General features: G+C 48.4%; 1 protein-coding gene across 1 annotated transcript in view; it reads left to right on the top strand.

The window, feature by feature from the left end:
- The window catches only part of AUTS2 (activator of transcription and developmental regulator AUTS2), a 767,477-nt gene that overhangs the window by 728,915 nt on the left and 16,822 nt on the right, over nt 1-21,740 (top strand). Inside the window, exons 7-12 of the mRNA XM_041484937.1 lie at nt 11,098-11,605; nt 13,034-13,287; nt 14,694-14,914; nt 15,350-15,394; nt 19,535-19,630; nt 20,902-20,973. Of these exons, the coding sequence (XP_041340871.1) occupies nt 11,098-11,605; nt 13,034-13,287; nt 14,694-14,914; nt 15,350-15,394; nt 19,535-19,630; nt 20,902-20,973 (1,196 nt within the window). The remainder of the gene's footprint in view (nt 1-11,097; nt 11,606-13,033; nt 13,288-14,693; nt 14,915-15,349; nt 15,395-19,534; nt 19,631-20,901; nt 20,974-21,740) is intronic.

Here is a 21,740-nt window from a genome sequence, read left to right as displayed (position 1 = left end):
GAGCACAGAGGGGAGTCAGGCTGTCCCTGGGAGTGTGGGAGCACAGAAGCAGCTCCCTTTGCTCCAGCTCTGCAAACCCCCGCTCTGTGCCCTGGTGAGCCTGGGAGCTCAGCACAAGCTGTGCTCTCATGGAGGGATGTGTGCCCTGATGAAAGGTCTTGGAGAGGATCAACAGAGCGGGGAACATTAAAATGAAATGTGAGTTGTTCAGCTGTTGAGGTGAAAATGAAAGTTGAGCAGTAAAATCTCTCTTGATACAGGTTACCTGTGCTGGATGGGAGAGGTTGGGATATTGCATTCCAGGCCAACTCTGCAGAGCACGGAGCCAGAGGAGGGGCTGTGGAATGGCTGAGAGATTTTCTTCTTCCCTCTTCACGCCAGTCACCCAGACACAGTGGGAATTCCTGGTGTGCAGTTTTTACAACCTTCAGGCTGCTCATTCCTTGCTGGAAAGGCTGAGGGAGCTGGGGCTGCTGAGCCTGGAGAGGAGCCCCAGCTGAGAGGGGCCCTCAGCCCTGGGTGTCCCTGTGTGCAGGGAGGGGCAGAGCAGGGCCCGGGCTCTGCTCCAGGCCCAGCAGTGGCACCAGAGCCACGGGCAGGGACGGAGCCCAGGAACTGCCCCTGCACAGGAGGCAGAACTTCTGCCCTGGGCACTGCCCAGCCCTGAACAGGCTGCCCAGGGAGGGGCTGGAGTCTCCCTCAGCGGGGATACTGCAGAGCCCTCTGGGCACAATGCTGTGCCCTGTGCTCTGGGATGGCCCTGCCTGAGCAGGGAGGTGGCACCAGGGACCTCTGGGCTCCCGCCCAGCCTGCCCAGCCCGGGGTTCTGGCACACAGCTGTGCTGGCCTGGGGAGAGTGTCCACCACCATCCCCAGCTGCAGGACACTCGTGCCCCAGTCTGGCTGCTCGGGGCTGCAGCAGCAGCCAGCAGGGAGGTTTGGTGCCCTGACTGGAAGATCCTGAGCAGGTCCGTCCCCAAGCCCTGGCAGTGCCACTGCACCAGCTGGTGCCTCTGAGCCCAGGTGTCTGTGTCACATTAATCCCCAAATCAAACAATCAGCTGCTGCCTAATCAGGAGGTGACTCCCTTCACATCCAGTTAAGTATGTGCATAACTTGAGGGAGGCTCTGGTACTGCGCCTTGGTGGTTTAGGACCTGCAGTGGGTGCTGCTGTGCAGGGTGAGGGACAGGAGCAGCTCTCCAGGCATTTCTTCCAGCAGCAGCTCTGCTGGAAGCCAACTTTGCCAGGTCAGGCAAAGGGTGCTTTTAGAAAAAGGGAAATGAAGAGGGAGGAGGTTACTTTGAATTCCAGCTGTTTCCCCAGAGCAGCTTATAAAGTAGCCCCACATCAGGGAAGGGCTGGGCCAAGGTTTGGGGCCTCAAGCCCTGGTCCACAACAGCACTGTTCAACAGGTTTTTAAAATTTTTCATGTAAAAGAAATTTTATGAAATTAACTTAAAATATTCTGGCAATTTTGTACTGTGGGAATAAGGAGATAGGTTCTCATCTCCCTGCCTCACACATTCCAAGGAAGGTTCAGGTTGGATATTAGGAAAAAATTTCTTTACTGGAAGAGTGGTTAAACACTGCCAGAGGCTGCCCAGGGCAGTGGTGGAGTTCCCATCCCTGGAAAGGTTCAGAAGACAAGAGGATGCAATACTTTGTAGTATGATTTAGTGTGCACGGGGGTCAGAGGTTGGACTTGATGATCTCTGGAGGCCTTTTCCTACTATAAAAAGGAAGAAAAGGAAATTGTAAGTTGAGTTGTAGAGCTCCCTGGTGGAAGGTAATGTTAAGGTAGAGAGCTTAGGAGGGTTCAGAGGACTATTAGATGTTTACAGAAATAATAAAAAAGTTATCACAGTTCTGCCAGGTGGGATATCAGTTTGCCAGAGGAAGAAGCCCTCAAGGTTCCTTCTATGAACCAGCCTCATGCTGGGAGGGCTTGGAAAGGTTTCCTTGTGTGTGGGCTGTGGCTGAGTGAGAGGCTCCTGTTGTCCCACTGCATCTGCAGCTGGCAGGAGTGAGGAGCAAATCCCAGATGGAATGGACCACTGGTGCTCTGCATCACTTGTGAGCTCTGATTCCTGATTTCTGCTATACTGACACTCAGAGGTACCTTCTGCAGAGAGAGCAGGAACATGAAGCGCTGCTGATGAATGGTACAAATGGTGTATAAAGAGCCTTTGCTCTCAGTGCTGGGAAGCAGCTGCTGCCAGCGTGGGGCTGGCAGGGTGAGCACCCCAGTCCCTTCCCAGTGCTGAGGGTGCAGTGGGGCCCCATGGCTGGGCAGGGGTGAGCCACAAACCCCAAATATCCCAACTGACAGCTGAGCAAACTTCAGAGCTCCCAGCTGAGGGTGATGCTATTGGCTCTGAGGATTAGCACAGCAGGTAGCCGAGCTAGCACAGGGCAGGGTTTGGGCTGAGGGATAAGTACACATTCTTTTATTATTGCAGCTAATGGGAATCTGCCAGGCTTTGAGGCACAGAAAGGCTCACTGGCCACCTGTGAGCTAATCACAAAGATTTGCTTCATTCTGTATTTCAGCTCACTTGGAGCTTGTAATCTAATTTCCAAACAGAGATGAGAAGAGTGAACAATTCATTTTCTGCTTTACATGGCTGTGCTGGTAAACTTTTAATCCTTTTAGAATTACAGTTCCCTGTCACATGGAGGCAACACCACACAGTCCTGCTTTTGAAGCTGGAGGCTTTGGATTCACCATTGCTGGATAAGAATTAGCCTCAGCAGCAAGGCACAACGTGAATCAAAATTGAAGTGAGGAGCACAGGACATTTTTCAAATGCTATTATGAATCATACACAGGCTAATGATTCCAGTTTGGATAGAAAAACCCCACGTTTGGGGCCAGCCTCAGACGTCGCACCCCGATGTTGGTGTCCTCTTGCCTGTGGGACACTGCTGTGACAGTCCTGTGTCCTGCCAGCTCATTAACCACATTCCAGGCACAGTGTGCGGCACATCTGACTTTAATCTTCATTGCTTGCCATTTATTGTGGATATTCAGGTTATGAGTGAGTCTGCGGGCTGAGCTGAGCTGAGGTGCTGTGTTGGCTGTGGGCCCGGTGTTCATCCTTGCTGCTGTGTTTAGGATGTGCTCAGGCTCTCAGACAGCTCCTCCTTCATAACAAAACCACCCTGCCCTGCTGTCTGCTGTGTTCACTGTGGACAGGTCAGCTGCTGTGTCCTGAAGGTGAGCACTGCTCGTGGTGATGTGCAAAGGCACTTTCACAGGGTGTTTTTAGTGATCTGTGTGGGCAGGGCACAGAGGATCCATGACTCTGGGATCGAACACCTCAGTTGGAGCTTCCCTAAGATGTCTGCCTCAGGAGTGAAGAGTGGCTCACAAGGACAATCATGCTGACTTTGTACCTTTGCTTGAATTTTGCTTTCAGGTACCAAGAAATTCAGACAATTTGCAAAGAGCTGGGTGTTACTGGACACGTATAATTAACACATTTAATGTGACAATTTGTTGACAAGAAGCAATAAAATCTCATTTCTGCACTTGTTGGTACAACCCAGACCAGAAGAATCCTTCCTGGGTACTTGGAGCAGAGGGTTGGATAGGCCCTGGCACAGTTGCTCAGGGCAGTGGTGGAGTCACCAGCCCTGGAAGGAGTTAAAAGGTGTCCAGATCTGGCATGTGTGGACATGGGTTTGTGGTGGCCTTAGCAGGGTTGGACTCAATGATCTTAGAGAACTTTTCCAACCTTAATGACTCTGTCATTCTCTAACATCAGTCTTTTTCTCTGCAGCGTTAGAAACTCAAGGGAAATAGTGCCAAGCATGAGAACAGTGTAAAGTGACCCTGATGGGGGAGCTGGGATGTGGAAGCTCAGCAAAGTTTCCTTGAACTGAAATAGTTGTAATTGAAAATGGGAATTCTCATGGTCATGCTGAGCTTTATCTTAGTGTTAGCAAGTAGTTTTAAGCTCTCTGCTTATATTGGCATCATGCCTTTAAAATCAGAAATTCTTTGGCTGTAAAGAACAAATTCACAGAGGAGCCAGGGCTGTGTGGCTGGTGAGCTGGGGGTGTGACACCTCTCAGGGGGAATAGATGTGTTATTTTGCTGTATAAACATATCACACACATCTTTGTGGTCCTTGGTGTATTAAACTGAGCTGTCAGGTTACATTCGATCAGTGTTCACAGGGTTATACCTTTCAGGCTGCTTTTGAAAACTGGTTTTGTTCAAGCTCATTCAAGTAATCCTGTCACACACAAGTGGAATGAGCAGATGTCATGGGCATTTCAGGGAATATTGTGGATCTGTAGCCAAGGCAAATCAATAAGTAGGAGGGGTGATGGATAAACTCAAGATATTTTCTTCCCCTTGTCCTCTGATGGGGTTAACACTGCGCTGAGGTGATGTTCCTATTGATAATTGGAGAAAATTATCCAGCCTTGCAGTGTTTTCTGGTTTTAATTGGTTATTGTTTGTACTGTCATCTCATTTACTCTGGGCAGGTTTGAAGTGCACTCCCACCCTTCTGCTCTGCCCTCTGAGGGGTCACAGGGTGCTCTTGTAACAGTCTAAAGATGAGAGAGGAAGGCAGAGAAGGGCTTTGGAGAAAGGGATGGAGAGACAGGACAAGGGGAATAGCTTCCCAGTGCCAGAGGGCAGGGATGGATGGGATATTGGGGAGAAGTTCCACCCTGTAAGGATGGGCAGGCCCTGGCACAGGGTGCCCAGAGCAGCTGTGGCTGCCCCTGGATCCCTGGCAGTGCCCAAGGCCAGGCTGGACAGGGGTGGGAGCAGCCTGGGACAGTGGAAGGTGTCTCTGCCCATGGCAGGAGTGGCACTGGATGGGCTTTGATGTCCCTCCCAACCCAACTCATTCTGGAATTCTGTATAAAAAGCCCCTGGTTTTTGCCACAATTCCAGAGAATCCCGGCAGGTGTTTGGGTCTAAGGCAGTTTTGAGCAGAGATCAGGAGCAGAGCTCATGGTTGGGCAGATGGGATTTGTATCCTGGCTCCAAGGTTTGTGCACCAACTTTGGAAAAGCCTTGTGCTGGTCCTGGAGGGGTGGGAAGCCCAGCCTGGCCCCACAAGGGTCTTCCGTGTTTTTGGGTGTCTGAGTGTGTTTTAGAAGGATTGCCATGACAAAACCTAAATGTCTTTGATTAAAATGCAGATTTGAAACAGGAAGGTGAAACTCTTTGATCACAAACGCATTATGAGTAAAAAATATTCCCCACTGACTTTGTCAGCATCACTTCCCACCTGGAAGTTTTCCAGCCCATTTGGGAGCCCCTTCAGTCATCCCTCAGGACCTGGCTGTGGAATACTTTGAGGCTGTGTAGTTAATGTTGTCATTTATTGATTCCCAGCTGGATAGGTTAGGAAGTCAAGAGATTTTATTGGAAATAAACCTTTGGCTGTGTGTGTTGAAGCAGGATTGAATTCTTGCAGGGTCTGTGAGGGTGTTACACCCTCTGCAGTTCCTTCTTATTTACTGAAGTACCAGGATTCCTGACAGACAGGTGTTTGGATCTTTCTCCTTCCTTCCTTCCTTCCTTCCTTTCTTCCTTTCTTTCTTTCTTTCTTTTCTTTCTAGAAAGCTTTACCCCATGCCTTTGTACTAAATCAAGAAGTGCTTTTAAAAAAATGAAATGAGTGCTGTCATACGCTCCCAGTGTACAGCTATAGGAGTTACATTTATGGAGAGTGTTCTCTTTAACAGCTGGATTAAATAAATGGTTTCATGTGCAGCATTGGAGAGTTCTGCACTCTAAATCAAGGCCAGAAGCAGCTCAATGACTGAAGAATTGTCAGCATCTTGTGCAGTCCCACTAAGTGCTTCTTTTCATTGATCTGCAACTTCACTGTTGACAATTAAATCCCTTTCAATGCAGAGGATAAACATTTTTAACAGGAGGTAGCAAAATCTTTTGTCCTGAATGATTTTCTTCTCTGTTTTATAATTAAGTACAAAGTGTGTCACCAGCCTTGCTGTTCATTTGTGCTAAATACCTGCTCACTATGGAGTAATTGCTATCAGCAGATGACAGAGCTGTGCTTTCGAAGACATGTTCTTCATTTGCATAATCAAATGCTTTGTTAGTGTCCTTGGAAATTAGGATGAAAGATGACTGTGTGCTAAAAATGAGGAATTGTTTTTAGCAAATTATGTGTATCCAGTACAACAGCTGAGCTGCTCTGGGGCCTGTTTGATGTGTGTTGGCTGCTGCACCCACAGCCTCCTCCCTCCTGGCAGGAGCAGCTCCTGGCACCTGCCTTCCCCTTCCAGATACTGCCCTGACCAAGGTCTAATCAATATGAAATGGACAATCAGGGCTGCAATCTGATTCATTATTTCAAGCCTTGTGAAGTGCTTGTGAAGAGCTGGTGGTCTGTGGGGTAGATGCATTCCAGCACTCCAGAGATGTCCTGGGGGTTTGTATTGGTTGTGACAGTTTGTACCAACTCCCCACTTATCTATGGTAAAGCTGGAAAAAATGGGTTTGAAAGATCTGGGGTTTTTATCTTGCATTAAGAAGTTTGGAGAAAATTTGAGTTAGACAGATACAGTGTTGTTAAGAGTTCAGCTTACCAAAACAGTGAAAGAAAATTAATACTGTTTTTAAATTAAATTATGGGATATAATATTTCTTTGTCAGGCTGAACGCTCAGTCACAAAGATAATGCTGCAGAATACTGAAAACTCCTATAATTTTCCCACTTGTGCAGTAAGGACTTTGAACTTAGTCCTAAACTTTCCTCTCAGGAAAGTGGAAAATTTAGTGCTGGTTCTGAGTTGATCTCTGAAGTTGCCCAAGGCCAGGCGTGGAGGCTGAATCTGGATGCAGGCAGGAGGAGGAGTGACAGGATATGGTACAGCCTCCTTTCTGGATGGCATCCAGACCTGGCTGTCTCACACCTGGACACGGAAAAGTTCGATGATTTTATCTTCGGCAAAAAAGTTTGGCCGCTGTGAGTTTGACATGGTCCTGCAGCAGTGTCCCTGAGGGGATTTCATTCCCCAGGGCCAGGGATGCCCGGGGCACTCGGGACTGGCCAGGCCGGGGTGGCCATGGCACACCCTGTGCTGGCTCTTGGCACCTCCTGTGCTCTTTGGTGCTCCTGGACCCATCTGCAAACACCTTGGCCAGGCACAATGAGAGAGTTCTGCATGGATGATTCTCTGGGAATGTCACATCTGGCAATTCCAACAGGGTCTTTTTGTCAGTGGAGAGCAGCTGGGCTGTTCCTGTGGCTGTGATGTTCCCAGTAGCCACCCCTGGCCAACCTTTGCCTCTTTCGGACCATGCAGATGGGACAAAGGAGCCAGAATGCAGAGTTTGGGTCAGATTTTAGTGATTTGCACATTAGGAAGAGAGACAGTGATGGAAAGCTGCATATTGCCTGTATTTATTACACAAATCCATGTCTCCAGAGGGAAATGTTTGCTGGCCCTCCCCAGTGCAGAGTCTCTCTGGGACACCTGAGTCACTTGGGTTACCTACAGGTGTCCCCAGGGTGGCCTTGGCTGCTCCCTGCTGTGGTGACAGCAGGGTCACATGGAGGGGACTGGAGTTCTGTGTCTTCAGTTTGTGTTTTTGAGTGAAAAACAGAGGAATTTGAAATGTAAGGCACATCAAAGGGTACAGGAATGGAAGACAGTGAAAGCTGCATTTCCTGTCTGGGAAATGCCAATGATCCTCAGTCCTCAGCATCAAATTCTGGCTTTATTCCTTTTTCAGTGTAAGACTGGCTGTTGGTGGATGCAGTATCAACCTAGTGGAAAAAGGGGAGCCTGTGTCAGCATGGAAGTTACATCACAGTCACTGCTCTCCTGAATCCCAGTGCAGTAATTCCAGTTTATCCAAAGCAGAGTGTGGAGACAGCCAGCAAATGGAGTTAGCTTGGTGCTTGCTTAGCTGTTGGGTGGAGATAAATTCCTCTGATGATAAACAATCTCAGAAAGTTGGGTTGTCAGTGTCATAGTGACATTAAGGGTTGTTCCCCCCAGAGTTTTTGCACTGAGCCAGTCAGGGTAGGAAAAGAGCAATCTTGTCTGTGTAACCTTGAAGTGCTGTTGATGAGGACTGGAGCCCTCCTCATGAAACCTGTGATTGGTGGCGTTTATCACTGAGGGGGGATTTCAACTCCCCAAATAGATGCAGCGGGCTGGAGAATTGGCTCTGATTTATCCATCATGGTTATCAGCAGGCAGGGCTGTGTGTGCTCGGCCTCCTGCACAGCTGGGCTGGGGCACAGTGTGGGTGCACTGGTGTCACACAGGAGAGGCAGAACCCACAGGCATGGCTGCTGGGAGACTGGGAATAACATTTATTTTACTGCAGGCAGCATCTCCCCAGGGCAGACTCACAGGGATGGCACTCGGGGCTGTGCAGTGAGGGCGTGAGCAGCAGCAGGGAACACCCAGGAGACAGGGGCATTCCCAGCCCTTTTCTCCCAGGGAGGAGGAGCAGATCCCAGCATTGAGCTGTGCTGAATAAATGTGACACATGAGAGAGGCTAAAGGAAAGGAGTTAATGAATGCACTAAGAGCAAGGTGTTCCCTGTAGGTTTGGAAGTATCACCTCTGCAGGATTTCCAGACCACCTGCTAGAGCCATGTAGTAGGGCATTGCAGGTGACAAGCCTGAGTCCTCAAAGCCATTGTGTAAAAAAACCCAACAAACCCAAAAACTTGTAACTCCTACAGCCATAAGGACTGGGAACGTAGATCTGTCTATGCCTGTGCAAACTGTTGCTCATTTCTCTCCTTCTGGGGGACCTGCCTTAACACGTGTGGATCACATTCTGTGGTATTCATATTCTCTGAACAGAGAGAGACATAATTCTCTCTCACAGGATTTTTCCTGGGGAAGGCAGTGAGAAGCTCAGAGAAGAAGAGAAAACAATTCTTATCTCTGCTTGCTGCACCTGTTGTTTGGCACATGTGGAATGTGTTATGGAGATTGTTTACCCAAAGTGATTTGTTAATTGGACACTGGAGAAGGTTGTTTTGATTCCTTGGCCGATTGGGTCAAAGCTGTGTCCTGGCTGCCTCAGACAGTCATGGGTTTTTCTTTAGTATTCTTTTAGTATAGTATCTCTTTAGTATGTAATTTAGTATAGTATTAGTGTAATATAGTATAGCTTAATAAAGCAATTGTTCAGCCTTCTGAATCATGGAGTCAGAGCACATTATTCCCTACATTGGGGTCACCCAGCATCGACAATATTCTAACTTGTAATAATGTTTGATCAAAGAGGATTGATCCAAAGAGTTAATGGAAGTAAAGTTTCCTTTACCAAGAACCTGCAGTTTATTGCAGTGAGACAGACCTTGGGCATATGGCAGAGTAATTGTTTTTATCCCTCTAGAGTCCCACTCTTGCCCTCATAGTCATCCCATCCAAGTTGATGGAGAAGCCTCTGTGCCTGTTACAGGTATTCCAGGAGTGATTAAAGAAGGTCCTCATCAAATAAGCGCGTTTACCTTTTCCCCCTCTTTCTTGCTTCCTTTTTCTCCTCTTTACCTCCCTTTTGCTTCCCTTTGTCCCCCTTTTCCCCACCTCCTGTCTACAACCTATGAAAATCCTCTGCTTTACCAGGCTGTTCACCCTTGCACTGGGCCTGTAAAACACTTACTGAGCATGTCCTGGTGTGGTTTATTTTTGATCTGTTGATGAAATTAAACCCAAATGATGCCACGTTTGTGACACATGGCTGCCAGGCTGGCTCCAGGGATGTGATGGTTGGCAAACATGTGCCCAGGCCGTGGGCTGGCAGAGTTCACTCCCCATCCTCTGAATTTCACTCCTTTACTTCAGGGTTTGCACAAAGGAGCTGTCAAAAATTTTCTCTGAATGGATATTCTTTCATTATGCATTTAGTAATTTTACTCCTTAAAACAGGCAGAAGGAGGAGTAAGGTTGTCTTGTCTCAGGATTATTTAGAACACTGGACACTTTTTTAATTCTAAGTTTGTCCCAAGCCCCTTCAAACCTTGCATATTTTCCTTGGGCTGTGTTTCTGTAGTTGCTGAAGGTTTAAGTCCAACTGTTCCAAGCTGTTGTGCAATATGGCCCTAAATGGGTTTCTGATCCCCCACCTGTCTTGCACCTTTCTTAATCTTGGGTCAGCAGCATTCCCCTGGATTTGTTCCAAGGGGTGCCATGGATCAGGTCCACACTGGCAGAAGATTTGGGGAGCAGTTCCAACGGGAAATTGCTGTGGAGCAACGGTCAGCAAAACTCCAATGTACCGATGTTAAAATTATAATTATATTCATTATTATTAAAGAGTTGGGAAATAGAAGTAAGTTTCTCCATGGTCAGCCAAACCAAAAAAGCCTGGGCTGCTGCTAGTGTGCGTTCTAAAATTCAGATCTTGTGTCCTGGGAAGGAGTCTGGAGCCCCAGGAGAGGCTGAGGGAGCTGGGAAGGGGCTCAGCCTGGAGAAAAGGAGGCTCAGGGGGCCCTTGTGGCTCTGCACAACTCCTGACAGGAGGGGACAGCCGGGGGGTCGGGCTGTGCTCCCAGGGAACAGGGACAGGAGGAGAGGGAACGGCCTCAGGCTGGGCCAGGGGAGGATCGGGGTGGACACCAGGAGGAATTTCCCCATGGAAAGGGTGCTCAGGCCCTGGCACAGCTGCCCAGGGCAGTGGTTCAGTCAACAACCCTGTTCAAAAAACATGTGGATGTGGTACTTGAGGACATGATTCAGTGGCGAACATAGTGAGGGATTGAACTTGGTGGTCTTAAAGATCTTTTCCAATGTTACCCATTCAGTGAGAAGCACGGAGCTCCACGTAGTGTTGGCTCCCTCAGAGGGTCAGTTCCCTCAGCTTGTTCCCTCATGAGGGAGTGATGATGAGTAACAATGATGGAGAACAGCAGCGCTGAACAGGGTCTGCCTTCTCAGCCACGTGCTTTATTGTGAGGAGAGTTACTGGGGCAGGTGGATTTAATTCAGTTTCATGTTCGCCTGGATGGTTCTTGATGGAAACGAAATGGAGCTGCCCGCTCGGAGTGTGAGTGGCCCAGCAGTGGCTTTGGGTTGGGCTGTCTGTGTCGCGTTTAACCATTTTCTCTCTCTGTTGTTGTTGCAGATAAAGAGGTGGGAGTTGGCGCACTTGCTGACAATGACGACCCTGGTGCTAGGGGCCCAGCTGTCCCCAAAATATCAGGACTAGAAAGGAGCCAAGAGAAGAGCCAGGATAGCAGCAAAGACCCAATACTTGAGCCTGTGGTGCCTAAAGACCCCCGTCCTCAGGTGACGCCGCCACCTCTGGAGCCGCCTCCCGAGGGCCGCTGCCCCAGCCCCGCGCTCGCCCCGCGCCCCGAGGCTCCGGCCCCAGCGCCCGCCCCGGCCGTGCCGGTTCCCCCGGCCTCCGAGGAGCCCGGCCGCCCGCCCGCCAGCCAGCCCTGTGGTCAGCCCTGCGGCCAGCCCTCCGGCCAGCCCTCCGGCCAGCCCCCGGCCGGCCAGCACCCGCCGCGGCCGCAGTCGCCGCTGCCCCCGGCACACCCGGCCCTGCCCGCTGTGCAGCCCCACCCTCAGAGCCTCTCGCAGCCACTCTCTGCCTACAACAGCAGCAGCTTGAGCCTCAACAGCTTAAGGTAGGTGTACAGAGAGGGGTTCAGGGTGCTGGGCTGAGCCTTGAGGGGAGTTGGATAAAGAAGAGACAGCGCAGCCCATCCCATCGCTGGGAAATAAAGGGCACTCAGTGCACGTAACCTCGATTCCTCCCAAGATGAGCCCGGATCACTCTCTGTGACCTGATGATCCCTTAAACTGGGTATTTTAAGTTCATTTGCTTTGGATTTTTTTCCCTGCCAGACTTGGGTTTTTGGAGGGAATTCTACACAGTGTAGATGAGGGGAAGAAAAGCCCAGTTCCTACGGGCTGGGCTGCTCTCTGAAGGTTGACAGTTTTGCCCTCCCATCCGTGTAAATATCTGATTTCCCCAAGTGCTGCCATGCCCCAGGGCGAGGAGCCCCTCAATGAAGGTGCAGCTGGTGACAGCCCAGCACCAGCAGTCACACACTAGGCACTTCACAGCTCCATGTTTTCCTGCACTGCTGACACCTTGCAGGCTTCAGTGTTTTTCTCTCACCTGGCCATGGTGAGATCAGCCTCACCTTTTATCTGTGGATAACAAAGATGAGCAGTGAGATTAAACGCCATGTGCACAGGAACCCGTGATATCCCTCTGAGACAGGGACCTCAGGTTTCCCTTACTCTAAGCTGGGTTGCAGTTCTCCAGATCGAGCTCCCAGCAGGCAGGCGTGACATTCAAGACCTGGGGAAGTAGCGCTGTGGTTGCTTCATGGTTTGACTAAAGACTGGGAGGTGTTTAAGACCTGGATTTATTTTTAACCAAGCTGGTATTGCTTGTCTTTAAAAGTCACTGCAATATAAGTGTTTTGTTACTTGAAATAAAGACAAGGAAAATTAAGCCTTCCATGAATGTATTTTAAATACTCATTAGTACGAAATGAAACCTGAAAAATTGCAGCCAGTGTAATCACAAATATTTCTTTTCTTGACTCATCTTATCTCATTTCATTGTGGGGTAGAGAGGGACATTACCTGTACAATAAGCACAAATCTGTTGTTGCCTTCTCAACTTCATTTCACATTTTCTGCAGTCTTTCATCTTAGTAATTCACTTTAAAAACAAATTTAAATTTTTATTAATGCACACACAGTGATTTTGAGCTTCATTTGCCTGAGAACATGAACCGGGCAGTGATGTAGAAAGGACCTGATAATTAAGTCATGAATGCACAGGGCTGATTACTCCTTTGTGCTGTTGTGGGACAATACCAACCTCTTGCAGCAAGGGAGAGCCCAGCTCAGGTGTGTGGGGACCACAGGAAGTAAAAGATCCCAGAGCAGGTGGTGGAGAAGGGGTACCCCAGTGGTAGGAGTGGAAACGGTAACTGGGATTTGTAGCACAGTGTTTGACGTGAGGAGCTGCTGAGGTTGTGTGTATGTGTGCTGGGGCTGTTCTCTCCCCTGACGGCTCCTCGTCTCGTTAACAGCAGCAGCAGGAGCAGCACCCCGGCCAAGACCCAGGCGCCTCCCCCGCACATCTCGCACCACCCGTCGGCGTCGCCGTTCCCGCTGTCCCTGGCCAGCCACAGCCCCCTGCACAGCTTCCCGCCCGCCCTGCAGCCCCCCGCCCATCCTCACCACCCCAATATGTTTGCCCCTCCCACGGCTCTGCCCCCGCCACCCCCGCTGACCTCAGGGACGCTGCAGGTTCCAGGACACCCAGCTGGGAGCACTTACTCAGGTGAGAGCCATGAGGGACACTCAGCTATGGGGCTGGGCCTGGTGGTATGGAGGGGCTGTACTGACTGCTGAACACAGTGACAGCAAAGCCAGAGAAACACCTAGGCACAGCCAGGGGCGTTCCCTCTGCCCCAGGAGGGATGCTTTGGGAAGGCTGTGGTTCTCCCAGGTTTGTTTTGTTCAACCCACAGTGAAATGTGGCTGAGTTCATGAGGTGCCCACATGGAATCTGTGCCCCCCCAGCAAAGGTCTTCATGCAGTTGTGGTCTGTGCCCAGCAGTTTCCCTGGCTGCAGGGAGGGTCTGTGCTAGCCGAGGTCACAGCAGTGCTGGGCTCAGGTGTGTTCAGAAGGTTTGGGTTGGAGGGACCTTAAAGCCCATCCAATGCCACCCCTGCCATGGCAAGGACATCTTCCACTGTCCCAGGCTGCTCCAAGCCCCATCCAGCCTGGGCTTCGGCACTGCCTGGGATCCAGGGGCAACCACAGCTGCTCTGGGCACCCTGTGCCACGGCCAGGTCACTGAGGGGAAGAAAATGGAGCATTTGTGTAACATAATTTTGTGTCCATGCACCAGAATGCTCCTGTGAGGAGCAGCCACTTGTTTGCTCACTCCAGCTTGCTCATCCTTCCTCACCTATTCAGGACTGTGTCCATGTCCATAAATGCTCAGAGAAATGTGAAGACGGGCTTGATAAGAGGGGAAATGGAAACTTTGTAATGTCTCAGGCCTTTGGGATCTGAGGGAAGACCTGAGGGGGCTTTCTTACCCTGTACTGTGTCATTATTATCTACAGACAGCAAAGGAAGTGGCACAAGGCCTGGAAAAGCCCCAGAGCTTGGGGGAGTTGTTGTATTGTTTGTTTTCCCCAGCACTCGGCACTGGTGAGGCCACACCTGGAGTGCTGTGTCCACTTTGGGCTACCCAATTTAGGAGGGACATGGAGGGGCTGGAGCATGTCCAGAGAAGGGCAGCAAGGCTGGGGAGGGGTCTGGAGCACAGGTCCTGTGAGGAGCAGCTGAGGGAGCTGGGGGTGTTTATTCTGGAGAGGAGGAGGCTCAGGGGTGACCTCATCACTCTCTACAACTCCCTGACAGGAGGGTGCAGCTGGGGGGGGTCAGGCTCTGCTCCCAGGGAACAGCGACAGGATGAGAGCACGTAGCCTTAAGCTGCACCAGGGGAAGTTCAGGCTGGGCATTAGAAACAAATTTCCCACAGAAGGAGTGATGGGGAATCAGAATGGGCTGCCCAGAGAGGTGGTGGAGTCACCATCCCCAGAGATATTTAGGAAAAGTTTGGATGGCACTCAGTGCCATGGTCTGGGTGCCAGTGTCACAGGTTGGACTCGATGATCTCCAAGGTCTTTTCCAAGCCCGTTAACGCTGTGCCTCTGTGCTTCTTGTTTCAGAGCAAGACCTCCTGCGCCAGGAGCTGAACACGCGGTTCCTGGCCTCGCAGAGCGCCGACCGCGGGGCCTCGCTGGGCCCGCCGCCCTACCTGAGGACAGAGTTCCACCAGCACCAGCACCAGCACCAGCACACACACCAACACACCCACCAGCACACCTTCACGCCCTTCCCCCACGCCATCCCTCCCACTGCCATCATGCCGACGCCAGCACCGCCCATGGTGCGTACCCCAGGCAGAAATGTGAGGATAAGTAGAGCACAACTCTATTCTTTATTACAAAAGTATTGTGGAGAATTTGCCGGGTTGTGGGGAAGGGCTCCTGTGCTGCCCAGGGGTGTCTGGGCAGGAGAGGCAGGGCTGTCCCTCTGTCAAAATGTGAGGTTCAGGTGGCAACACAGGACTGAGGGGTGAGGCTCTGGCCAGTCCTGCTTGGAGTGTTCGCTCTGGGGCCTTCTCCTTTGTCCTGTCCCAAAAAGATCTTGATTTACTTTGAAGAAAGAAAAAATCCCAAACAGTTTCATTGGAAACTAATTTTCTGCATATTTTTTCCTCTCTGTTGGTTGCCAAATAATAGAGAAGTTGTCTTCTATTTTGCCAACAGAAGTAAAGCAAGGAAATATAAAGTAACTAGTTTGTGCTTTGATCCCTTTGCAGTTTGACAAATATCCTACAAAAGTTGACCCCTTCTACCGTCACAGTGTGAGTTTTATTGCTCTGTTTCCAACTGACTTCACTGCTTTTCTGTGGTGGGTTGGGATCACCACTCAATCAATGGCACAGTGTCAAATCTCTCCCTAATCATCACTCCAGGATTTACCATTACCGTCCTTGGTTGCTTTGGCTTTTGAAGGCTTGCATTCATGGTGCTTGTTTCTGGTAAAGATGCAGTATCAGCTTTTCCAATCAAAAGATCTCTTGCTCACACACCATTTGGATCCAGGTTTGATGTGAAAAGATGAGACAGAAAGGCTGACTGTTCCATGAAGCAGGAGAGAGCAGTGATTCCATCACAGTGTTTCAGTTGTGCCACAAACCCTTGGGCTGATATTTTTGCTAAGGAACTTAAAATGAACTGACAAACTATCAGACAAATCCTTCAGGGATAGATAATCTAATAGTTTTCCCAATCTATCATATTTTGTTTGATAAAATCTGAAAACCTGTCTTATTATTCAGATTTCAAAGGCTCATCTGATCCACTGGGCTTGTTATGTTTTGAAAGCTCTGTGTGATGACAGCAACATGAATCCAGCTATGCACTAGATGTGTTTACTTAAGCTACCAAAAATGTTACTTATCGAGATGAACTGATTTTTAAAATTCCAGTTACATGTAAAGCTTCTGCTCCTAAGGGTTTGAATCCACTGATTGATTTGCTGCTGAACTCTAGGTTGTATTTTCTTCATCCTATTGGCAGAGGCAGGTGTCTGGCAAGAGTTTCTTAATCCAAGAGCAGTATTTTGATGAGAGAAGGAGTACTGCATCAGCACTCAGAAATCTGCAGAGCATTTGGCTTTATGTGTTGGTTTTGCTTAGAAGTGGAACTGGGCAAAAAAAACTGGTTAAGACAATGGTGTCTGGGTTAAACACACCCCCTGCTCACAGCCTGTCCTGCCCCTGAACTGTCCTGGCCATGTCTGGCACTTCATTTGAGGAGCTGGGACTCAGTGTTTGCAGGCTCAGAGCTCCAGGAACACAGGGCAGACATTCCCACTTCCCCTCCAAAAGGCGCTGCTGCTCACCTGCCCCAGTGTTCAATTGCACTCTGGTTTGCTGAGCTTCATGTGGCTTCAGGAGATTGTCATCAGTGTGGCCTGTGGATCCCAGCAGGAACATGGAATTGGGAGATAGTACATGGATTTTAGACAAATGAATCACAGAAGCTGGCAGTGTAGGATAGGAAGCCTTGCAGAAGTCTCCAGCTGTATCTGCTGTTCAAATTCAGTCAAACAATCTCAGAAATCTGGGAGTTATCTGGATTGCAAACGTTATGGCCTCCCTCCTGTAAGGTCAGGAAAGCTCCATGCTGTGCTTTCATAGCCAGGGAGCCCTGCAGGGGCCAAGGCAGGGACCTGGTCTCCCCTGCCTTCCCTGGGGAAAGGTTAGTCCTGGGGAAGGGGCTGCCCTGTGGTCACTGTGGGACAGCTGCTCCCAGGGGATGCCCGTGGTGTCTGCACTGGGGGAAACAGCCTGTCTGTGACCCCAGCCAGGCCAGGCCAGCCAGGTGTCCCCTGGTCCCTGCCCAGTGAGCCAGGCCAGGCCAGCTCGGTGTCCCCTGGGACTGGTCAGGGCACAGGGAATGGGAGCTGTCCCTTAGCTGTGCTGGGGGCACACCCACAGGACAGGAGAAATACAAATACTGTCTGAATGTGGCACTTCCACAGAGCTGTTGCAGGGACAAGAGCTCCCACAGTAGATCCATGCTTGAGCTCAGATACCTTAAAGCTGGCAGTGAGTGTGGGTGAACTTTGTGGGAGAACAGGGTCTGTTTGAGACTTAAAATCCATCTACTTTGGGACAGGGAGTGGAGCTCACATAGAAGCTACTGTTGAGTTTTAAATCAGTGTTATTTTTTCTCTTTTAGCACTGTGAGGCTTTGCTTTTTCCTGCAGCTGCTGCCAGGTCTAGTTTAGCATCACATACACCTGGCCAAGGGAAGCTGTGGTTGCTGCATGTTTCCCCAGGGAAAGCTAGAAGGGAAAACTGCTGCTCAAAAGAGAAGGAATTCTTGGGAAGGAGGAAGCATTTGACTGTGAAATGTGAATTCTGAAAGCTGGAGGAATTTAACTGATACAAATTAATCATGGAGATAAACTATTTATATTTTATTAATAATTCTGACCTTGAGGAAAGGTCACATTTAATTAACGTACCACTTGTTATAAAACTGAGGAAAGAATTCCTTATTATTAGTCATAGCCAATAGACTATGAAGTATTATATCTTATGCCATCACTTAGAATTAGTCCATTACACAGAGAATTAAAGACAGAAGACACTGGAGAATTTAAAGCACATTTTACTCATTAAAAGTTATTGTAAATGAGGACAAATGTCTCTTAATGGTTTCTCAAATGCCTGCAGTTCAGTATCAACTAATCTCAAAATGTTTTCTGCACCATTGGATGGAGCAGGTCCAAATTAAATAGAATTAAAAACAACAGCAGCAGCAGGAACAGAGGCTCAATACCAGGCTTTTAAACTGAGAAAATCTTCTGATACCTCTGAAATGTTTTCTCATCTTTCAGTAAATACAATATTTATAAATGACCTTGCAAGATAAGCTAGTGGAAGGAAAAATGATGCAAAAAAGCACATGTGTATGCCTGGCATATCCAAATCCATCACAACTTTGTGGTACTGATTTACTCTGGGATGGGATTTGCTCAGTGTTTTCCCACCCCTCATGTCCAGTCTTTGACTTTGCCCAGTCCTGCTTCTGTTCAATTGGCCATTAACTCATTTATTTTGATCTTAAAAGTAGCACACAGTAGTTTGACTTTGCTCAGCCGTGGTCAGAGGGGAATTGGTCTCAGCCAGAGAACCCTGTTAGATTTTGGGGTGGTAATTCCAGTGGAGCTGGATCCTCTCTTAGATTCATCCCTTCCTGAATGGGCTGCCCAGAAGATCCATCCCTTCCTAGATCCATCCCTCCTGAGATCCAGAGGTTTCACACCCAGAATGGGTTTGGAGTGTGATGCTTGGAATCCCTGACTCCCACCAGGAGGCAGTTTGGTGTGTGCTAGCAGTATTTTCATGGAACTGGGAGAGTTTTCTGTCACAGCAAGAACCAAAGGTTCACCAGCAGAGCACAGAGATAGGGGCAGATTGGGATGTGATGGTTTATCATGGAGTCACAGAGTGGATTGGGCTGGAAGGGATGTTAAAACCCATCTCACCCCAGCCCTGCCATGGCAGGGACACCTTCCACTGTCCCAGGCTGCTCCAAGCCCCATCCAGCCTGGCCTTGGGCACTGCCAGGGATCCAGGGGCAGCCACAGCTGCTCTGGGCACCCTGTGCCAGGGCCTGCCCACCCTGCCAGGGAACAATTTATTTGTTTAATTTACCTGCTTGTTTCCCTTGTGTTTGTATGCATTAGCACAGAGCAGCATCTCGTTTGCTCCCAAATTCCCTTAGGACAGAGCGCTGGGCTCAGGGAGGTCAGGGAGGTCAGGGAGATGGGCACAGTTTTGTGTTGAGCAATCTCTCTTCACAAAAAACTCCCATCCATTTCTGGGAGGTTCTGCCTAACATTTTGTTTAAATACTAGTCTTTAACAAATCAGATTGTCTGTCTGCTAATATTAGATGTGGCAGGATATCCTCTCAGACTAATGAAGTAAGAATTGTGCATATTTTCCTCATTTCCTACAGATACCATTAAAATCCTAACCTACTAATGGAGTTTTAATGGCACAATATCCTAGAACTCGTAAGGGTTTTTTCCACTTAAACAGGAGATTTCTGAGTCTCATTCAGCTCAGGATTCTGCCTTTTCTCTTGAAACCAGTCACAGACTGAAACCATTTAAAACCTCTCTCCAATTTAAAAATTAATAATTGAGGAGCAAATGTCTCCCTTATGCTCTGCTGGCCCGAGGCAGGTACAGGGTGCTGGCTGTCTGATTTTGGAACTGCTTTTAAGCTCTAAACCTCATGACATCTGTGGACATCCCATCGACTGCTTTAACTAACATTGTTGCAATGAGATCACTTCAATGCTTCTCAGTTTTCTCCATGTAACATTTTCCTACTATTCTGCAGGAATGCTCTCTGTGTCCTTCTCAGCTGCCTGTGCTGGTGGTGACCCAGTGTTGATGTTCTTCTCTTTTTATTGCAGCTGTTTCACTCCTATCCTCCAGCTGTATCAGGTATTCCTCCCATGATCCCTCCCACCGGCCCCTTTGGCTCGCTGCAAGGAGCTTTCCAACCCAAGGTAAGGCAGGAATTACCTGGGACTGCTCAGGGCAGGGCTGGGCTTAGCAGGGGCTTCACATCCTGGAGAGGCTGAGCTCTGACCTGCAGCTTCATTCCACAGGGGACAATTGTCTCTTTCCAGATTTACCACAACAAGAAGTTATTTCTCATTAGATTCAGATACATCTACAAACTTATTTTTTTAAATTATTTATATAAAGGCATGGTTAACTTTAGAAGCAATATAATTAGTTCTGAGATAGTGTGCATTAATGAAAGGTCATGTAATAATCAGGATTTTAAGAAACGATGCTCATTCTTATTTACTCATTTCCATAATTACCTCTCGGTTCCAGCACAGTGCAGAACACTGATTTGGCTCTCCTCATGGGTGATAACTGAGGGAGAGAAATGTAGTAAGTTCAGGGCTTTTCTCTTTTGTTTTTATGGAGTCAGTCTTTATTTATCAGTGGGAGGAAGTCAGTCTGTAGTCTTTGCAGCTAAAGACAAATCAGGAGTGGAATTTCTGCAGAGGAGACACTTTCTTCCTTAAATTGGCCCATCCACTCTAATGACTGAATATGTAAATTGCAGTTCATTAGTGAGATTCTTGTCTGTATGGTAATCAGACTGTTAACAACTCATTTAATTGTCAGTTATGCTGGAGCTGATTTCTATTTTCTCCATTTTGACATAAGAACAAGCTCTATCAACATGTAGGGGGTTGGGTTGTTTTTTGGGTTTTTTTTGTTTGGGTTTTTTTCCCCCCACAAAACTGCATTTTATTAACTGGCTATTAACATTCAAATAATGGGAAGAGCTTTAATTTTTTTCCAAGTGGATGTTTTCCTGATACCCATACTGTGGCAATCCCTGTGAATGGAGTTGAGGTCCTTGTGCAGTGATGCTCTATGTGCTGACTGCATCACTGATAATCAACAGAGCAGGGGCTGGGTCCTCCACATGCTGCTTTTGATGCTGTGTCATAAATGTGTTCCTAATCAGGTTTTTCACATTAAAATATTTTCCAGTTTAAACAGTCACTGTTCCCTCAGTGGTTTTGATTAAAGTAATGGGAAGTTGGTGGATAATCAAAGTGTGGATATGGAGATGATAATACTCATATTACTGAGCGGATTATAATGGTTCTCCTTACCTTTATAAAAAGTTTATCTCCATTGGTTAGACAATGTAATGATAAAGAACTATCATTTTGCACATTCTGTTGCTTGTAGGCATTGTTACTGGTGTGCAGCTCATTAATGTTGTCTCTCCTTGTGGAATTTCCAGACTTCCAATCCTATTGATGTTGCAGCCAGACCTGGAACAGTCCCACATACCCTGCTACAGAAGGATCCACGGGTCTGTAAAAACTGTTTTCTTTTTCTCAAGTAAATCTGTTCCTTCTGAAAACCTTGAATGCTAGAGCTGCCATCTTGAGAAAGTCCAAATTAACACCCTTAAAACCAAAGCTGTCTGAGCTGTTTCATCAGGAAGGGCTGCAGAAGTTCTGTGGGAATATTTAAAACAGCCCCTGTGCAATGGCAGAGCTCTGTCCTTGCTGGCAGCTTTCTCCCCCACAGGCCCAGGGGTAAAGGCATAAAAGTCCAACGTAGAAAATGTACAAACCTCCCCAAGATTTGTGTTTGTACTCTGTAATTGTTTTTAATGTGGGTAATGACAGCTATTCCCTGGGTTACTGTAGCATTGATTGCCCCAGTGAAATACGGATGCACTTTATTGATCACTTGGTGCTTCTGGATTTCTGAGTTCCAGGGGATGTGAACAGCATTTATTGCCTCAGCACTTTGTCCCTCTGCCCAAGGGTTGTTTGTGTGTTTGAATTGATGGCCATTATTTCCACAAGGAACTTCACACTCAAATATTTTTAGCAGAACTCTTAGACAAAAGCACTGAGGAGCTCTCCCTAAAATTCTGACTTGTGGCATGGCTGAACCTCCAGAGCTGTTGTCTTTGTGTTGGACTGAGTTCCAGTACTTTGGGTTGCTCAGCAGTGGAGCTGAGGTTGAGCTTTTCACCAAGAGGAACCACATTTCTGTTTGTTTGTCTAAGTGCAGTGATAACCAGAACCTCCCATCAGGAAGTCATTTAGCTTTATGTTCCCTTTC

Source organism: Pyrgilauda ruficollis, unplaced genomic scaffold (genome assembly GCF_017590135.1).
Source record: "Pyrgilauda ruficollis isolate IOZ18807 unplaced genomic scaffold, ASM1759013v1 scaffold69, whole genome shotgun sequence".
Classification (NCBI taxonomy): domain Eukaryota; kingdom Metazoa; phylum Chordata; class Aves; order Passeriformes; family Passeridae; genus Pyrgilauda; species Pyrgilauda ruficollis.
Note: the sequence above shows the minus strand (reverse complement) of the source record. Positions and strands in the feature narration are given on the sequence as shown.